This window comes from Equus caballus, chromosome 1 (genome assembly GCF_041296265.1).
Source record: "Equus caballus isolate H_3958 breed thoroughbred chromosome 1, TB-T2T, whole genome shotgun sequence".
Lineage (NCBI taxonomy): Eukaryota > Metazoa > Chordata > Mammalia > Perissodactyla > Equidae > Equus > Equus caballus.
In genome coordinates this window covers 115867973-115887962 of record NC_091684.1, presented here as the reverse complement: position 1 = coordinate 115887962, position 19990 = coordinate 115867973, and the positions used below count along the sequence as shown (strand labels likewise).

Here is a 19990-nt window from a genome sequence, read left to right as displayed (position 1 = left end):
AGCTGACTGCACCAGCAGCGCCATGCCTCCTTTCTTCTTCCATATGTGGCCTCCTACTCTCTGGGGGGCTCAGTCCCATTGCCGGGAAGACTCCTGGTGCCCCATGAGACTCCGAGGGCTTCACAGAGGTTTGCAGCCCAAGTGCCATCAGGGCCCAGCTGGTGAGATGCAGGCTTAGCATGGGCTCCACACTGTTCTGCCTGTCCCTTGCTGGCGCAGAGACTCTTGTACAGGGCTCTCCTTCACTGCCTTATCGCCATCTGGCTTCAGGTCTTCACTGGGAGGACCTCTTGCTCAGTTCAGCACAGCCTGCATCAGAGGCCGGGCTCTGCCACTCTGGGGCACCAAGCCAGCAGCCTTCCCCCCGGGGTGAGACAGAGCCGGCAGACTTGGAATGGGCGCACCTCCCGTCCTGCGGTCACGCTGCCTTACACTGCCTCTTCCTCAGGTACTCTGCCAGTGGTCCCCTGCCACCAGGAGGAAGCTTAGAAACAGCATAGCTGGAGTTAAAAGAGAAATCACTGTTGGGAAAGCTCTGATCACTCCTCAACCTTATTAGTTGAAGAACCAGAGGTTTCCTGCATTCTAATTCTGGAAATAAGGTTTAATAAGTGGCTGCAAGAGATGCTTCAAATAGAAAGCTGGGTTTGTTGTTGTTTTTTTCTTAGCACTGTCCCCATAAATAATCTGTGCGATAACAGGCCCTGTGAGCGTAGATTTGTCCTTCCCAGGAAATGAGAGTTTGGGTTTTGTACTGTGCAGGGTCTTAGGTCCTGGGTTCTGGGAGAGGTGGATCCAGTGGTAGGACATAAGTCAGGAGAAGCTAAAGCCTTCTTGGGCCATCAAGAAGGAAAGCCAGAGACTCAGAGAAGCAGCAGAACTGTTTTCAGTGCTCTCGCTGTACGCATATAGGTGGGAAAACCACAGCAAGTGGCCCCGGAGGCTGCTTGGCCATGTACACCATTCCAGGTCCGGCCCATCCTCTGTCTGTCTTCACCTCAGGTTTGAGCTGATGCGCATGTGCTGGCAGTACAACCCCAAGATGAGGCCTTCCTTCCTGGAGATCATCAGCAGCATCAAGGACGAGATGGAGTCTGGCTTTCGGGAGGTCTCCTTCTACTATAGCGAGGAGAACAAGCCACCCGAGCCAGAGGAGCTGGACCTGGAGCCGGAGAACATGGAGAGTGTCCCCCTGGACCCCTCCGCCTCCTCGTCCTCCCTGCCGCTGCCCGACAGACACTCAGGACACAAGGCCGAGAACGGCCCAGGCCCTGGCGTGCTGGTTCTCCGAGCCAGCTTTGATGAGAGACAGCCTTACGCGCACATGAACGGGGGACGCAAGAACGAGAGGGCCTTGCCTCTGCCCCAGTCTTCGACCTGCTGATCCTTGGATCCCGAATCCCGTGCAGACAGTCACGTGTGTGCACGCTCGGCGGGTGGGGGGAGAGAGTTTTAACAATCTATTCACAGCCTCCTGTACCTCAGTGGATCTCCAGAACTGCCATTGCTGCCCACGGGAGACGGCTTCTCTGCAGTAAACACATTTGGGATGTTCCTTTTTTCAATATGCAAGCAGCTTTTTATTTCCCTACCCAAACCCTTAACTGACATGGGCCTTTAAGAACCTTAATGACAACACTTAATAGCAACAGAACACTTGAGAATTGAGTCTCCTCACTCTCTTTCCTTGTCTCTTCTGTCATCTCTCTCTCTCACCCCAGTCTCTCTGGTCTCTCTCTCTGTCTCTCGCCTCTCTCATGTCTCTTTCTCACACCTTTCTCTTTCCTTCTGCTTCATAATGGAAAAACATTTGCCGCAGACCCAGCCAGGACACCCTTTTTATCAGATTGAGGAAATAGTGTCCTCCCTGTGGCCCCACATTGCCCCTGTACACACCTGCCTGTCACCGTAGGTCTTTATAAAAAACATGTTGAGACGGAATTTTTTAACTATATCTCTCACCTTTTTAGGGACATGAAACTTAAAAAGGGCCATCATTCATCCAAGGTTGTTACCATTTTAATGCTGCCAAATTCTGCCAAAACCCTGAACCTTCTCCCTCACAACCCCTGCACTTGTTTTCTTGTTTCCAGAGGCATGGGGCGAGCATGGTGTCTGGGCCCTCCGTTTAAGCGCCACGCTGGTGATGCACTCCATCTGATCATCCCCTGGTGTTCTGTTCAAGTCTCGCGGTCACACAGGTCTGATTGCTTCTGACTAGGTTATGTTTTGGGGGAACTGGACAGAATGGGACTTTCTCTCAGTGAAGACGGGGAGAAGCTGAACTGGCTTCCTTGCCCCACCTCCTCACCCCCACCTTCTAGCCCCAGGAATTCTGGAGAAAACAGGCCCTGTCGAGAGCCTGGAAGACAGGCTCTGAGTAAAGGTCGCGCACGTGCCAGTCTCCTGTCCCCGCCCCAGCTCCCCTCCCAGCCCCCAAGGACACAGATGGGAAGGGGTTTCCAGGGACTCAGCCCAACTGTTTATGCAGGTTTGCAAGGAAAGAAATTCAAACACCACCACAACAGTAAGAAGAAAAGCAGTAAATGGATTCAAGCATTCTAAGCTTTGTTGACATTTTCTCTGTTACTAGGACTTCTTCATGGGTCTTACAGTTCTATGTTAGACCATGAAACATTTGCATACACATCGTCTTTAATGTCACTTTTATAACTTTTTTACGGTTCAGATATTCATCTATACGTCTGTACAGAAAAAAAAGCTGCTATTTTTTTTGTTCTTTATCTTTGTGGATTTAATCTATGAAAACCTTCAGGTCTACCCTTCTTCCCTTTCTGCTCACTCCAAGAAACTTCTTATGCTTTGTACTAGAGTGCGTGACTTTCTTCCTCTTTTCCCAGTAATTGATACTTATATAACATAATTTGCCATGAACTGTTTGATGCCTTTTGATAAATACATCCTCCCCTCCCCCCAGCCCCACCCCGTCAGTTCTGTTCTAACCCGTAGGCTCTGTGGGCACGAGGCTGGTGAGGGAAGGCGGTGGGCAGAAGGCGGCGCCGCCCCTGGGGCCACAGTCCCGGGGTGCCACACGCCCCTACTCAGCCTGCTCTCACATAGCATTTGAGTCTGTTACAGTGCAAGACATGATACAAACTCAGGTCAGAAAACAAAGGTTAAATATTTCGCACATCCTTGTTCAGTGTTGATAGTCACCGTTGTTGAAAAGCCTCACCTTCTCTTTCCCTTGCCTTTGTTCTGGTTGTGACACACATCTATCTATTTTTTTAATTCTTGGGTACAACAGCAGTTTTAACTGCAGACACTAGGTATTTGGATTACTTTTTTTTAATGGATATTTAATCCTTCCATCCCATGAAAAACAGCTGCTGAGTCCAAGGGTGCAGTGGAACGTGGTCCAGCGAGCCCCTCTGTGGCCTTCCGCCACCACCCTCCAGACCGACCTACCTGTCTTTAGAACCTGAAAATCCCCAGGGTCCTCCCTGGCACTTGCGGGGAGTGAGGCACAGGGGCGCATCCTCGGGGTGTCAGCAAGCCCACCGCCCAGTCTACCGGCCTGAGGACCAGGTTGGGGCAGTGCGGGCACCAAAGTGGCCGAGGAGCCCATGCTCACTCCCAGGGGACCAGAGCCCTGGCGCTGGCGCGCTTTTCCTTGGCCAGGAGTCCAAGTCCTCGGCCCGGGGGTCTTGTTTTGTTTAGTTTTTAGCACTTCTCACCAGAGTGATGACAGCACAAGAGTTGCTTCTGGGATGGAAATGTTTATGAGTAAGAACAAAGTTAAAATACAGTGATTGCTAGTTGTGACTGGAGATTAAACACAAAAAAGGAAGTTTGTAGTGCTTTTTTGCTTGTCAGTAGTTTCAGTCCCACGATTTTCTCTAGCCTCTGTGCCATAGTTTTTCCCTTTAAAAAAATGAAAAAATGAAAAAAGAAAAAAGGTAATTAAGAAGGAATTATATGTAGGAGTTTTCTTTTAATTTATTTTGTGATACCAGTTTCAATCACTGTAGAGAAGCCCCATTATGAATTTAAATACTGAGAAAAGGGTTTTTGTGTGTGTGTGCGTGTGCGTGTAAGACAGGACAGTTTTTGTTTTTTTGTGTTGTTTTTTCCCCAAACATTTATCTACCTCACTCTTATTTTTTATATGTGTATATATAAAAAGAATACATCTCACATTTCTCAGCACCTGACAATATGCCGTTGATACTGGTAACCTCATCCACACCACAGGCCGCACGCACCAGGTGAGGCAGGGAGAGGCCAGGCTGCATCGGGGGCGGAGCAGCACTCACTCCCTGGGCTCCTTGCAGACCGCTTGCCTTCGTCTGAGATGTCTTGTTTTGCGTTGCTTTTGTTCTTCTCCTACCTTGTTTCCTAGAGGCTGTGAGGCGTTAGGATCCCCTCCCAGCTGGCCCTTGCCTGCTGTGAGGGGGGCGCGCCCAGCACGCAGTGGAGGCCTCCAGCCGGCCCAGGCTGGTTGTCTTTGAAACCAACTACTTTGTGCAGATTGAATGACGAACATATTCCATCATTGGAAGAGCAGTGGTGACCCAGGTTTTGAGGGTAGGAAGTGCCCGGGGGCAGACAGTCGCTGTTGGAAGCCCACTTGGCAGTGTGTGGGTTTGGTTTGCAGCCCTAGCCCCGGCCTGTGCCCCAGCAGGTTCACGTTGGCCGGGCACCGTGTCAGCACTTTGAGAGCTCGGTCCGCCAGGCCTTCTGTTCAAGAATGCAGAGGTTCCTGACCTAACAGCCAGTCCCACGTAGAATGTACAGAGGACAAAAGTCCCCTTCTCTCTCTCCAGACTGTTCTCCAACATTACCCTCACCACTTCCTCCCCCAGGGGAAAACAAAGATGTACCAAACCTTTGGGCTGGAAAGGGCTGGTGGTCGGCACAGAGCCTCCTTCTGGGGTGTCACGCCTCCCGCCAGGGCTGTGCCTCCATCCCGCTGTCCTGCTGCTCACAGGGGTGGATGGTGCCTTCCCCATTCCAGCAGCTGCTCTTACAGGCACTGGTGATTTTATCTGGGAAACATGGTGGGGGTTTTCCCAAAGTGTGGATGGCTCCTTTAAAGTTCCAGTACTGCAGTTAAGCTCAGGAGCATTTTCCCTCCTGCAAGAATACTACTCTCCTTTCCCAAGTCCCCTGGGATCGTAAGGTCATTGAGAAATACTGTTCGATCAGGGTTTTCTTCTTCCACACTGTAGGTGACCCCTTGGAATAGTGGCCTCTTCTCTCTTTTGCACATACCTACCGGTTTCCACAACTGGATTTCTACAGATCATTCAGCTGGTTATAGGGTTTTGTTTAAACTGTCCGAGTTGTTGGTGTCATTTTGTTTTTGTTTTATGTAGGTGGTTTTTCTTTAAATAGAAAGAAAACACTAATAGCATAGTGCCCATCATAACAAATGCTTCAGAAACACTTAAATAAACGCGAAAATGATGCTTGTGTGATGGTGCAGTCATTTTACTGGACCAAACCACCCACCTTGACTATACCAAGGCATCTCTCCACAGTTCTAGCCTAATTTTATGCTCATTTCCCCACCTCTTCTTGATTTTTCTCTTTTGTATGCTCCAAATAATTTAATCTAGCTGAGTTGTGGCATTTTCCATGCAACCTCCTTCTGACAGCAGCTCACACTGCTTGAAGTGACATGAACCACTGAGGCACATCATTCAATTGATGTGAGCGTTAAAACATTATCACACACAGCCCTTCCCTGAGGCAGCAGGAGCTGGTGTATTCTGGAGACATTGTTGAACTGCAGCTGTGTGAGACCCCGACCACCCCAGGTCTCGTTTATGGGATGTTGTGACATTTGATACACAGTTGGAATGAGCTTTCCTCCTTGAAGATAGAAGACCGTGTTCGTGGCCAACACTGGCCTCTCCTTCCAGCCTGTTTCGTATGACTCGGAACAACACTGCAATGGTAGGAAAAGTGGCTTGGTAAAACAGAAAAGTGGTTATTGTGGAACTACCCAATGGTAAAATACTTGGCATGAAGTCATGTGTTTCGGTTGGGATAACAGATTTGCAAGCCAAGTATGATGCCAAATTCTAGGCCAGTGTGTTCCACCGAAGCGTCTTTCTCAGCAGCCCACCTCTGGGGTGGCAGGTGGCTGTACATGATACAGGCCGCTGTTGTGGCAAGGTCACACTAGCTCAGATCGGTGAGAAGGCTAGGATGCTTGGTCCAAGGTCCTCAGCTGTCACTGTTGGGTCCTCCCAAGGTGGCCAGACAGTGTTGAAGGCAACTCCTTTCCAAAACGTAGGCACCCTCCAGTTGACAGTAATGCTCCATGGTATGCCTTGGCCCATTCCAGCAGTCCCAGTAATGCATTTAAAGTTTGGGGTTTGTTCTTTTGTTAATGTTACTTTTGTGTTTGTCAGCTGTCTTTTCATTTCCTGGGCTAAGCAGCATTGGGAGATATGGACCAGAGATCCACTCTTTAAGAACCAGTGATGAAAGTCAAACTTTCTTACTCCCCTCTGACGTAGTTGGTGGCACAAATGAGAACTTCGAGAGAGGATGTTGTTAGATTGAACCTCTGTTGCCAGAGATGCTGAAGATACAGACCTTGGACAGGCCAGAGGGTTTCATTTTTGGCCTCCAGCTTAGATGACTAGTTGGTCATTTAGAGAAAAAGCAGATGAACACTCCTTGATGGTGGAATGATCAGGCAGTAGGAAACCATTAACGGGTCATGACACGACATGAAGAGAAGAATTGCGAGCAGAAGGGTACAGGGCTTGGAAGAAGTGTGGGCCATGTTCTGAACTTGATGGTTTCTGAAGGTTTCTGAAGGTGTTTCAGACCACATCAAGGCTCAAGAGTCATCCGTGGGCGTTTGGTTTCAACAAATAAAACTAACATCCTACTTTGGAAACTGTTATCGCGGAGTTAAGTCAAACTGTTCAAGAACTCGAACTGCATCACACCTGTCAGTTGTCAGTTCTGGGGCATGACTTTTAGAGTTTTGTTTTATTTTGTTTATGCAAGAACATAATGATCACTCATCTGTATGTCCACGTTTGTGTGTGTCCACATCTTTCTGGTAAACATTGTTTTAATTAGTCACTCATTAGCGTTTTCAATAGGGCTCTTAAGTCCAGTAGATTACGGGTAGTCAGTTGACGAAGATCTGGTTTACAAGAACTAATTAAATGTTTCATTGCATTTTTGTAAGGACATAGAATAATTTTATAAAATGTTTGTAGTTTATAATTGCCGAAAATAATTTAAAGACACTTTTTTTCTCTGTGTGTGCAAATGTATGTTTGTGATCCATTTTTTTTTAGGACACCTGTTTACTAGCTAGCTTTACAATATGCCAAAAAACGATTTTTCCCTGACCCAAGACGTGGTTCACCCTCTTTTCTCCCATGCTTTGTGCCCTAGTTTATAACAAAGGAATGATGATGATTGCGGTAGTTCTGTATCTTCAGTATCTTGGTCTTCCAGAACCCTCTGGTTGGGAAGGGGATCATCTTTTACTGGTCATTTCCCTTTGGAGTGTAGCTACTTTAACAGACTGAAATAACCTCATTGGCCAAGGAAACAGCAGAGGTGCTGCAGTGCAGCGGCGCCCAGGGCGCCACTGAGCATCTGGTCTGGTAGCTCTGGCATTTGCCATTGTTGCGCGATGCCTGGAGATGGAACGACTGGACCGCACAGCTAACGGTTTGCCCAGTGACCGCCGCACACAGACTTAGCACACAAAAGAGGATAATTCTGGTGCACGCAGGCCGTTTGCCTACATGCCCTGTATCATGATCAATGCTTTGTTAAAGCAAGGAAGAGACCCTATTTATTTTTATTTAAGGCAGAACACCGAAGATACATTTTTCCAATACAAAACAAGTTCTTTTTAATAAAAACTACACAAAAGTTTTTTTTGTTTGACTCCATTTCCTCTAGCTCCCAATGGATTGTTGGCCATGTTCTACACAACTCCACAAAATCCCCATCATTGGAAACATCTGGATGTTTTGCACTATATGGGAGAAAGGTCCAGAAACAATTTGGTTTTTGTTTTCAATTTTTCATTCGGATCTTTGGCGTTGCGTAGACACATCCACAGGTGGAATAGATGCTTGGCAAAAACACCTGTCTGCTTTCTAAGCCAGTGAGGTTGAGGTGAGAGGTTTGCCAGAGTTTGTCTACCTCTGGGACAGAAAAAAATCAAACCAGAAGGCGCGATGGAATGGATGCATCGCAAATAATGCATTTTCTGAGTTTTCTTGTTTAAAAAAAAAAGTTTTTTAAAAAAAGGAAAAAAAAAGGTAATAACATGGCCAATTTGTTACATAAAATGACTTTCTGTGTATAAATTATTCCTAAAAAAAATTCCTCTGTTTATATAAAAAAATCAGTAGATGAAAAAAATTTCAAAATGTTTTTGTATATTCTGTTGTAAGAATTTATTCCTGTTATTGCGATATACTTTGGATTCTTTACATTATGAAAAAAAGAAACTTTGTCTATTTTGAATGGCTGAAGCTAAAGCAACTTTAGTTTCTCTTACTCTGCTTTTTTCTAGTAGTTAAAGTACTACATGGTTTAAGTTAAATAAAAGAATTCTGTATGCATTTTTGGTCTCTGATTCTGTTCCCCCCTTTCTGGAAGAATCAGCACACTTCTGAGGCTGGGAAGCTGAGCTACGGGTGGCATTTGTGTTCACACATGTCGCTCGGAGGTGTTCCGTGTGAGACTCTGCTTGCTTGCTGACAGCTGAACCTTCTCAGCATGCAAATTGCTGGTGAAGTCAGGGAAGATATTCTGTTTCTGACTCCATTAAATCAGCTAGGAGAAAATTTGAATACATAAAATACAGAAATCTGTATTTCATTTTTGACTGATTTGTAGACTTTTCCTATACCTTCCACTGACTAAAGGCAGGCCAAGGCAGGTTTGATCTGGGTGACTGGGGCAACGACTTAAAGTCTTCACGCTTCCTTGTCCTTGTTGGTACCTCATGGCCAGCGCACCTCCTCAGAGGGTGCCAGTGAGAACCGCGGACGGGCACCAGGATGCGGCTCCCAGGAGGTCCTCAGAAATGTTACTTACTTTCTGGCTGATGCTCTTGGCCTGCCCCAGGGCCTCCAGAATCCAAGCATCATTATCTTTGTCAGGGAGAAATGGTTATGGTAGGAAATGTAAATTATATGTTCAAAGGAAACAAGTTGTGAATGTTCTAGAATCACCCCAGAGATGCTTAGACACATCAGGAGGACAAAGTGATCATTCACTAAACTTTGATCATGGGAAATTATACTCCAGTAAAAAAATGAGGCCCCCAGATAAAGGGCTAAATGACAAGGGTGGGCAGTAGCCAGAAACCAAAGGCCATGCTTACCGAAGACCTGTGAGTCTCATGAGGATTTGGACCTGAAAACAAAAGGCCTAAGAGGGTGCTCTCTCAAACTTGATGTTGCCCCAGGGTGTCTGCTCACGCTTGTCACAGAGTGCCTGGCACTCGGGAGTCACTAGATGACCGGTGACTAAAGGCAGCTCGTTTCTGAGGCTCAGATGGATGTCTGGGCTGCGGGTGGGGTGGAAGCAGGAGTCCGGTGTGGCCCTCCCACGTTCCTGGTTGGTTGACGCCGCACGTCCTGATTGCCATGGTGTGTTCCACACTTGTCCTCAGCCAGAAGGAGCAGCAATTTCTCTTGAGGCTGAAGGTGCTGGGTCTTTCGAAGTGTTAGAACCTCTCCCCACCGTGCCACTTCTTAAGACCACAAACCCAGCAGGGCTATTGCTATATTTACCCTCACAGGTCCAGCTACCAGCCCATACTCAGGAAGCTGTGTATTTTTACAGTGTTCTCTCATCGCTGACTGACTTTCACATCCATTCTCTCCCTGGATCTCCACAACAACTCTGCAAAGGAAGCATTTTTATTACTCCGTTTTATAGACAGTAAATACACAGACATGCTCAAGACCCCCCAGCTATTAAATGTCCAACTGAGGGCTCAGCCTTTTGAAGCTGTGTCAACTTTCAAACTGACTCAGAACTGCCGCATATCAACCATAACTAAACAGACCCCAGTGTGTATCAACAGGGGATGGCAGACCACTTAGACTAGCACGTGAACAGGCCCTCTGGAGTTCTTCGTAAAGAACTTTGGAGGCCACAGAGGGGGCGATGACGGGGACATTCATCAAGAGGGAGGTCTGGGCCTCCCACCTGGATGACTTCTAAAAGTTTGTAAAATATGTATGATTTGGCACTAATCAATTTGAAATAACACTGGAGCCAGGTCCCAGAGGCCCCCTGCTTGCCACTGTCCTGAGACAGGAGTTAGAAGAAGGGGGATCCAGGGCTCTGGGTAGCAGGTGTTTGCCTACAAATATAGAAGACTCTCCACATTAACAACCGTGCAGCCGGACCCACGCATACTGCCCAGACCATCCCACCCCACTTGCTGGCTTTGATCTGCTACACTGTGACTTTGATCTGTTTTATGTCAAGTGAGCCAGTTTAATTTGCAAAGGGAGTCCTGTAAAGTCTACTCCAAAGGCACAAGTATGCTGAAGGGCTAACGGCAGGACAAGCAAGGCCTGCCCAGTTCTTTTGTTACTAAGTTGAAGATGCTTTCTCTTACAGTGAATGAATCTGGGCACTAAGTGACAATGATTTTTTTAATGTAATTAAGTGGGAAATGATAGTTGAGAGCACACCAACGTAACAAGAAATTTCCCAGAGCTTAGCCACCTTCAACCCCTTCCTCTAAAGAACAATGTTGCTAATGGGGTTCCCAATAGAAATTTGCCCCCAGAAAACACGGGACAAGCAAAACCTTGCTATGACCACCTTGGCACAAGACCCAGTACAGTGGCATACAGGCAAAATGAAAGATGCAGAGGGGAGATTCTGTTTCTAAAAAGTTGGGGATAGTACTGACCATGGCAGAGAAGCTAAACCTAGCTATTGACCTTTGCTTTAAGACCAAATGCTACTGGTCAGAATACAAAATGGTATAGCTGCCATGAAAAAGAGTATGGCAGTTCCTCAAAAAATTAAACATAGAATAACCTTATGATTCAGCAATTCCACTTTTAGACATATACACAAAAGAACTGAAATCAGGGACTCTAACAGATATTTGCACACACCAGTGTTCCAAGTAGTAATATTCACAAGAACCAAAAGGTGGAAGCAACCCAGAGTCCATGAAAAGGTGAGGGGATAAACAAAATGTGGTCTATACATATGATGAAATATTATTCAGCCTTAAAAAGGCAGGAAATTCAGACTCATGCTGCAACGTGGATGAACCTTGAAGACATTATGCTGAGTGAAATAAGCCAGTCACCAAAGAACAAACGTGATCCCGTTTATATGAGGTCCCTAGGGCAGTCAAATTCAGAGATGGGGGGTAGAATAACGCTTGCCAAGCGCTGGGGGGAGGGTGGGGAGAAAGACTGTCTAGTGGGGACAGAGTTTCGGTCTGGGATGATGAGAGTTTTAGAGACAGATGGTAGTGATGGGTGCACAAGTTAATGTACATAATGCCACTGAACACTTCAAAATGGTTTAAATGGTAAATTTTATGTTTATTTTACCACAATTTTATAACAAAAGAAAAACCAAACACTAGAGACTCAGTGGCTCAGAAGCTGTCCACAGCACCTGCATGCCAGAGCTCGGAGGCCAGGAATGGGGCGCTCGAGTGGTAGCTACATATGTGTTTCCCCATGGCCAGCTGAGCATGGATCGACTCAACACATGGGGCTCTGCAGAACAGGTCCGTGGTTCCTGCAATCTGGGCAGGACCACACAGGCCCGCTGCATGGTCTTTTAAGAGAAAAAAGAAAAATTACTAGGATTTCATTTTATTGTCTTGAAAACCATAACTGAAGCTAGTTAATCCCTTGTGAAATGTCTGCCTTTCAGAGTGTTCTTCTCTCTTCTGACAATAAAATAACCCTTCTTGATTTCGTTGGGCTAATTCACAATTTTTTTCTCTGTGTAAACTGTTTTACAAGCAATTTTTTAAAAAGCCTCTCAAAGCACAGTTGAACTCTGCACACAGAATTGAAACATTTCATTTTCTCTAAAGGAGCAGTCCCCCAATAGGTTCCCCTTGGCTGGAATCACCAAGGTTGAGTTTTCTGCAAACCAGGCTTTGAGCTCGGGCTTTCTCAGTCTCCTCCAGCATTTCCTGGATGATGACTTGCAGGGCTTTTCCCAGCAGACTGGCGGGGAGCCAACGAGATAGTGGAGGGACGTGGACAAGCACCGCACACCCATTTCCATGATGCAAAGACAGGTAGTAGGCGTAATCGCAGACATATCTGCAACCACAGGAAACACCACATTACTCCTTGGACCAACCTCAAACCTCAATGAAATGTGAGCAGAACTCACAAAGAATGCAGCATCCTCAAAACATGAGGAGGCAGGACTTGCCCTGGGAGACTTAGGTTTTGTTGTTCTGCCTCAGAAAGAACATGTTGCTGGGAATGAGGTGGGGAGAGACTGGCTCTTGGCCTCGTGGTCCACTAACCAGCAAGTGACCAAACCTGGGAAGGGACTAGATTTTCGACCTAGTCAAAACACCTTTGCCCCAAGAACCTGTCTCATCCACGTCTGCATTGAGTCATTCGTTCCTTTACTTTTTGGGGGCAGGAGAAACTACCTACTAGGGGGTGGGAAGGTCAGAGTTTGGGAAAACAAAGGTAAATTAATCTTTGGGGCTAAATCAGAATGCTTAACTCACAACTTTGGCTGCAATAAATAAAAATAAAAATAAAGCATCTATAAAATGTTAGTGGCTCTCAAAATACGCCTTTCCACGTCTTCTCTGTCAATGCTCCAAAGGCCGGGTTTGGAGAACGGGCCTTGGAACCGAGGCCGCAGTTGGCTGTGAGCAACGTGCTGGCCTGGAGGGGCTACAGGATGGCCTCCTGAAGGAAAACCGGGGGCATTCCAGAAGAAAGAGTGACGCTGCAGCCATTCCTTCTCCCCTACCTGCTCAGTCAGCCGACACCCACAGAACATACCTGCCTGCATCCCGGGAAAACGCCACCTCCACGCCCTCCACAGCCACGCGCCTGCTGACCGTCTTCATGCTGACCCGCGAGGTGATCACTTCCGGGCCATGCGGAAGGCACACGCCGCGGTCGGGCCGGAAGCCCCGGATGTCGGCATCCCGGTAGCCGCGGTTCTTGCCGCACTGCTCCAGAACGATGGCCTTGGCCGTGGCGTCCAAGCCCACGTGTACCGCGAGCTGTGTAAACACACGTGAGATGAACAGGCTGAGAAAGAGGGAAACTGAGGTCTGCTCAGCTCCCCAGGTGTGGGAGAAGGGCCAAGCTGAGGGAGAGCTCGAGTGCCAATCATCTCACACCCCAGATCTGCCTTGCAGCCGTGATCCCGGCCTGCTCCCCTAACGAATGTGCTGGAACAAGAACAGCTGGACAGAGACCCATGTGGCATTTAATTCAAATACTTGTGTGTTTCAAAATATTCTCACAGGGTGGCATACTCCCTTTCTTTCCCTGGGGTCCAGCTGGTATTGAAGCTGGTATCTGGAGAAGCTTAGCATTGCAGTGCAATCTTCCATCTCTTTTATGAAACTCTAATAAAGGAAGTTAGGAACAGCCTAACAAAATATTGTTCGAACTTTTTTAGATGATTATTCTTCCTCTTTGAAAAATAGCTGCTGAATGTTTTATCAAAACATTTGGGGTGTTGTCTTAATGGTTTGGTGGTGTAGGTTTTGTTAATCTCATCATCTGGTCTTCGTTTTTTTGGATATTTGTACCCGTTTTTTTATGTATTAACTCTGTTTGAATAAAACAGGCTGTGTGATGAAGATGGGCCCTCCCCGGATGGGCTACTCTCCCACCTCCCAGTGTGAGCGACCCTCCAACTACTCCCCAAGGCCCAAAAGGTCCTCGCCTCATGTCCCACCTCACAGCCAACCTGCTCTGCACGGGCAGGGCTGGGACCTAACCCAGTGGCCTGCCTCTCTGTTAGCTGGAAACTGTCTTTGAGCCCTGACTGGGAATAAAGCTTTCATTTCTTTTCTTCCTTCTCTCTCTCCAGAGTCTCTTTCCAAGAGCTATGCTATATTTCAGCTTAAACTTTTGCAAACAGACCCAGGACCTTACAAAATCGGCTGGGACCTGACTGGTGGGATGTGGGGGCAGGGTGCACTTCAGCCATCAACCCTAGAATGAGGGTCCAGGGGTTCCTGGGCTCTGGGGCTCCACCACGTCTTCAGCCTCCTACGCCTACTCCTGCCCCACCGCCTCCCCAGCTGTCATTTACTTGCGGTTGAAGATCTTCCCAGATTCTGGTGACCCTCTGCTTCACCTCCCTGTAATCCACAGGCAGCTGAAGAGTCCGCAGCTCCACCTCCCTGTCACTCCCCAGGCCCAGCTTGGAGAGCTCCTGCAGAAAGAAGCAGGCAGACTCACCTCGTTTGATGGAGGGCCAGGGGGAGTCCCTGAAAAGCCAACACTTGGGATCATCCATGCCACTCCCAGGGGTCTTCCGTGGGCCTAGACCCTGCCCTCAAGGAGCTCACACAGTGGCAAGGGGCCGGCAGAAGCGCCATGGTTCCTGCCTCTGGAGGCCCCAGGAAGCCGTTCCCATCGAGGTGTGGTACCCCAGAGGCATGTCTGATCCAGCCTGCGGGTTGGGACATAGTTCACAGAGGGGATGCAGGGAGTTCTAAGGCACAGAACAGGGTGAGCCAGGTGACGAAGAGGAGAAGGGCGTGCCAGGCAGAGGGAGCTGCAGAGAAACAGGGCAGCATGAGAGCCTGAGGCCTTTGAGAAACGTGGTATGACTTGGCACTCTGGCGGCGGCAGGCTGGGGGTGGAGGGCAGAAGCCTTCTTCTGTGTGCCCTGCACCTCCAAGGACAGGGCGTTTAGCACCCTGGACTTGGATCCGTGCATTAACTGCCTGTAGCACCCCCAGGCATTTTGAGAAGTAACCCACCACCCCAATAATGTATCGACGGCACTACACATCAGGGAAGGATGAGAACAAAGCTAGAGAAGTCTGTGGAAGCCAGATTGAGTCTTAGAGGTTGGATTTGATCCTTAGGGCAAAAGGAAGCCATCTAAGCATTGTGCACAGGCGCGAATGAGTCAGAGCTGCCTCCTGAGGATGGAGGAGGCGGCGGAGTGGGCTGGAGGGCTCCTTAGGGTTGACTTTGGACTGCTGAGTTTGAAGGACCCAAAGGAAGTTGGTCCCTCTGCTCTGTGTGCTTGGAGCTCACAGAGAGGCTTCTGGGGAGACGCTGGCAAGTCAGGGCAGCAAAAGCCACGAGTCTAGGTGAGATCTAGATGTCGCCCACACAGGGAGAGGAGGAGAAGGGCTATGGAGAAAACTCAAGGTCAGGGAGCATCCTCTTCCAAGGGCAGGAGAAATGGCAGACAGTTTGGAAGGGAGAAAAGCAGGAGAGTGAGATCTTAGAGGTGTGCATTTCACTGTTGGTAAAAGTTGAATTAGGAAACTAAAGATCATCCTGAAAAGGCCAAATCCTTTCCCTGTACCAGGAGCCGTGCTTGTCAGCAAGATGGTTTTGGATTAGCATCTCCATTTTTCTTGACTCCCTTTCCTGGCATTTCAGGACATCCAGGAGCATGCATCGCTGGGTGGAGGGTACAGCAAGGGCTGTCTGGTCTGCCCTAAGATTGCAGGCAGGAGATTCCAGGGCCTGGCCCTGGGCTGTGGAGGAGCCGGGCGGGGATGGCGTGTCCAGATGTGGGTCTGCCTGTGCTGCTTTCCACAGGAGGGCTGTGTTCCTTCTGGCTGACTTTTGGTGTCTCAGGTCTGTCCTCAACCAGGTCAGCCTTCCTGAGGGGCTCTGCTCTGTCCTCCAGATACCACCTCAGAAGCCCAGTTCCCTTGACCAGCTCAGGCTTTGTTCATTTCCAAAAGTAAATGCCAAGACCACATCCCCACTTGGGCCTTGAGGGAGAATTCATTTGCCTGATTGATGGTGGGAGGCAGGAAGGAGAGCCAGGCCACACAGGGCAGTGGGCTGGAGGGCCATAGAGGAAGTGGGCTGAGCTTCCAGCTGGACATTCCAAGGGCCCAACAGACCAAGGGGGTTCTAGACAAGCCCGAGTTCCTTGTGACGCCATCTGGGTCCCCTGTCCTGCAGGGGTTGAGCAAGGTTGCACCGGCCCCAGCTCCTTCAGGATGCTCCCAATTCAGGGAGTGGGGGCTGGAAGGCACCACTCTTGGGTCACCTTTGGCTCTGTCATGAGGATAAGGAGTCCTTGGCTTGGCTCAGGGCTGCTTCTTGGAACCCAACCATCCGGGCAGAATGAGTTTCTTCTACTCAGCAGAGTTCTCATGGGGTCTGGCTCTGAGAAAAGGCTGCACAGGAGCCTCAGAACCAAATAGAGTTGCCTGGGAATCTGCTTTCAGGGCTGTGCCCTGAAGAGCTGTCCTAGTTTGGTTGGCAATGGAAACATTGATTAATTATGCTCAGTAAGCCTGCAAAGAAAGCAGTGCCCTGGGACAGAGACATCCACCCTGAGCCGGGCAGGGGCAGGCCCTCTCTGGCTCAGCAACTCCCCCAGTCCCCCCACCCCCCAGCCCAGCAGTGATTGGTCAATGCCTCCTCTTCACATAAGAACGCAGCTCTGCTTCAGAGCTGGCTCTAACGTAAAGCCCAGACAAGGCAAGCCACAACAGGAACCCCGGTTTTTTTCTCCACCATAGGTTTTTCTTTCCAGCCCACCTCAAGCCAGCTGAGGAAGGAGAGAAGAGAGAGCCTCTGGATGTCTTGTCAAAGACCCTCCAGCTGCTGCCTGAGTTTAGGGGCTGGGTTCGGGGAGAGTCAGTTTCCTGTGGCTGTGATGATAACGGACTATAGACGGGATGGCTCAGAACAGAACCTTATCATCTCAGGGTCCTGCAGGAAAGAAGTCCCAAATCAAGGTGGCAGCAGGGCGGTGCTGCCTCTGAGCCCTGTAGAAGGATCCTAGCTTGCTTCTTTCAGCTTCTGGTAGCCCTAGACTCTCCTTGGCTTGTGGCAGCATGACGCCAATCTTCACATAGCCTTCCCTCTGGGCATGTCTGTCTCTGTGTCCAGATTTCCCTGTTTTCTGAGGACACTAGTCATATTGGATTAGAGCCCACCCTAACAACCTCATCTTAACTTGATTGTTTGCAAAGACCCTGTCCACATAAGAGCAGAGTCACAGGTACTGGGGGTGGGGACTTCAACATCTTTTGGGGGCACACAACTCAATCCATAACTCTCTTAGTCCATGAGAGCATCACTCTTGCCAAAGTAGAAAGTGCAGGGAAGCCAAACCGTAGATCTCCTTGGCATTCATAGAGCTGGCGTGGAAGGGAGGGCATTTGACGTTAGACTTGAGTCCCCTGTGTATTTTACTTATCTGAAAGATGAGGCCCAGGAGATTAGAAGGTCCCACTTCTGTTCATCAGGTATTTCCTTTCCAGCTTCTGATCTGGTGCTCAAACACACTGGACTTCAGGCTGACATTAGAATCCACGGGCTGGATTCCAGCGGAGCTGCTGGTCTGGCGCTGCACTCCATAACCAGCCACAGATGTCACACGTTGCCTCATATCAACTCAGGTCACTTTTTGCCACCAAATAACTTTTTAAAAACTTCTAATTTTTACAGGTCTTTGGATATCGGAATTTCAGATAAGGAATTGTGGGCCACTATAAACTTGAACTTGTTCACGTGTTGCCTTGAAATTATTCTCCTGTATCTTCCTGGTATATTTTTTCTTCCTAATTAGAATGTCACCCTCTTCCTCTTTCCCTCCACAGTTGTCCTGATGAAGGCAGAGCCTGCAGCTTGGGGGATCTGCCCTGTCACCAGTGACAGGGACTCTGCTAAGGTGCAGCCAGCCTCCCCTGGGAGGAAGCAACCATTGTCACTCACGCTGCGGGGCTGGAAGTCCCAACCCTTGCTGGTCCCCCTGGAGCCCTTCAAGTAGGGGGAAGACCAACTGGACCCAGCAGACATCCCCCTGGAGGATGGAGGGCCGACAGGAGAGCACCTGCAGCCTCCCCTGGCCACAGGCCTTGCGTGGGCCTGGCCGAGCTGCTTGCACAGCGATGGAGGTCTGCAGCCGTTCTGAGGTCACCAGGAGGGGTGGTTGGATGTATCCGTGTAGGGGGCTTCTAGGGACTGAATGTTTGTGTCCCCTCTAACCTGGCATGTGACAGTATTTGGAGATGAGCCCCCTGGGAGGTAATTAGCTTTAAATGAGGTCAGGACGGTGGGGCCCCCAGGATGAGATTAGCATCCTTACAAGAAGATGAAGAGCCCAGAGCCTTTCTTTCTCTGCCAGGTGAGGACACAGCAGGCGGCCGTCTGCCACCTAAGAAGAGGGCTCCCACCAGGAAGCGAAGCTGCTGCTGCCTTGATCGGGGACTCTCCAGCCTCGAGAACTGTGAGAAATAAACGTCTGCTGTTTCGGCACCCAGTCTGTGGTATTGCGTTCTAGCAGCCCCGGGGCTGACCAATAGAGGCCTTCCAGTTGCTAATGAGATGAGGCCTGGTCGAGTTTGAGATACATGCCAGCTCATCCATCCAGCTCGTTATAAAGCTTGAGGGGCCGCAGATGACCCGGGACTGCCGTCGGGATCCGATTTGAGATATTGAGGAGCTCTTTCCAACTGGAAACATGGAGCAAGCCTCCAGGCACTGCCTCATGTGGACACTCTGCTCTCCCTCTCTCAAACATGCACACACGCATGAGTGCGCACACACACACTTGGTGTCCTGGATCACCTACACTGTGACTCATGGCACAAAGGGCACTTTAGAGAAATAAGCCAAGCTGGGGGTCATCGCCAGCCTAAGCCTGGGTTGAGGAGGACGCAGGGCAGAAGGGGGCAATGTGCAGAGCCAGACCCCAACCGTAGCTCCGCAGGGAAAGGCATGGGCTTGGGGGTCAGAAAGACATGGGTTTGAGACCTGGCTCTTCCACCTTTCAATAGATCCACTTGGGCATATTATTGAACCTTGGTGCACGTCAGTTTTCTAATCTGTGAAATGGGGATAATTAAACATCAGAGGGGTTTTCACAAATATTACATTATTATGTGCTGGCACATAATGGGGGCTTTCTGTGGGGGATCAATGCTTCTAATTAGCCCATATTCATTTGAGAAAGTCATGCAAGAGGAATTTATCAAAAGTGACATTTATTAGAATTTGATGCGCCTGGGCCCGTCAGAAGCAGTGAGTAGAACATGCTGCACAAACAGACGCCAGGCCGCTGGCTGCCACCACGCCTTCTGCGGAGAAGGGCTGGTTGTTTAGGAAAGGGGGTGTCACTTCTGTGCAGGCCTCCAGAGAGCCAGGGGGTTGTGCTTTCCGGACTGGCACATTTTCTCAGCTAGAGTTGCAGAGTGTGCTAAAGTGGGGAGTCCGGAGCAACCACCCTCACCAAGGTGGCCTCCAGGGTCATGCTCCAGCCCGAGGAATGGGCAGGCTCGGGTGCCGACTGCCCATGCCGGGCCCATAATCCCTCAAAAAAGCCTGAACCCCATCCGTTGCAAAGGTCCTGGGGAAGCAGGGAGCCCTGCCTTCTGCCTCTTTCTCCCAAGTCTTCCTGTCTCCATGTCTTCCAAAATCTGGTCACCAGGAACACATGCAAGTTTAACAAAGGGAACTGAAGGAAGGAAAAAAGACACCAGTTGCTCTCTGAATTTTTTTCAAATCCACCGAGGCTGTGGCACCAGCTGGTGTTGCAAAACAGTTGCTGTTTTTCCAAAATCGGATTCTTCCCTTATCACACGAGAGCTTGGGGCTAGCACCAGAAGCAGGAAAGCATGGCTTCAGTCAGTCTCTCAAGAAAGACTCCCCCAGTGCCTGCTGTGCTGTCCTCCGCTCAGGGCAGGGCGTGGCCTGAGGGTCACATTCACGGAGGAGATGAGGACTGGGACCAGAAATGGGCAGTGATGACAGGAGTCCTGGTTTGAGGGCAGGCTGGGCCCCTGCTGGGCTGGGGAAGCCTGGGGGTAAGAGAC

The 19990-nt window shown here is 49.3% G+C and overlaps 2 protein-coding genes across 5 annotated transcripts in view; one reads left to right on the top strand and one right to left on the bottom strand.

Moving 5' to 3' along the window:
- Nucleotides 1-8582, top strand: part of IGF1R (insulin like growth factor 1 receptor) — a 290959-nt gene extending 282377 nt beyond the window's left edge. For both annotated transcript variants that reach the window (XM_023651179.2, XM_070267776.1), the window contains exon 21: nucleotides 1003-8582. In XM_023651179.2, the coding sequence (XP_023506947.1) occupies nucleotides 1003-1384 (382 nt within the window). In that variant the 3' untranslated portion in view covers nucleotides 1385-8582. The remainder of the gene's footprint in view (nucleotides 1-1002) is intronic.
- PGPEP1L (pyroglutamyl-peptidase I like) overlaps nucleotides 3672-19990 on the bottom strand; it is a 41864-nt gene continuing 25545 nt past the window's right edge. Inside the window, exons 3-5 of one of the 3 annotated variants that reach the window (XM_070267791.1) lie at nucleotides 14275-14397; nucleotides 13002-13228; nucleotides 3672-9873 (exon numbers count right to left, since the gene is read on the bottom strand). In XM_070267791.1, coding sequence (XP_070123892.1) covers nucleotides 9723-9873; nucleotides 13002-13228; nucleotides 14275-14397 — 501 coding nt within the window. In that variant the 3' untranslated portion in view covers nucleotides 3672-9722. Of the gene's footprint in view, nucleotides 9874-11528; nucleotides 12294-13001; nucleotides 13229-14274; nucleotides 14398-14423; nucleotides 14659-19990 lie in introns of those variants that run through there. The other 2 variants (XM_005602824.4, XM_070267797.1) reach the window with 2 other exon arrangements.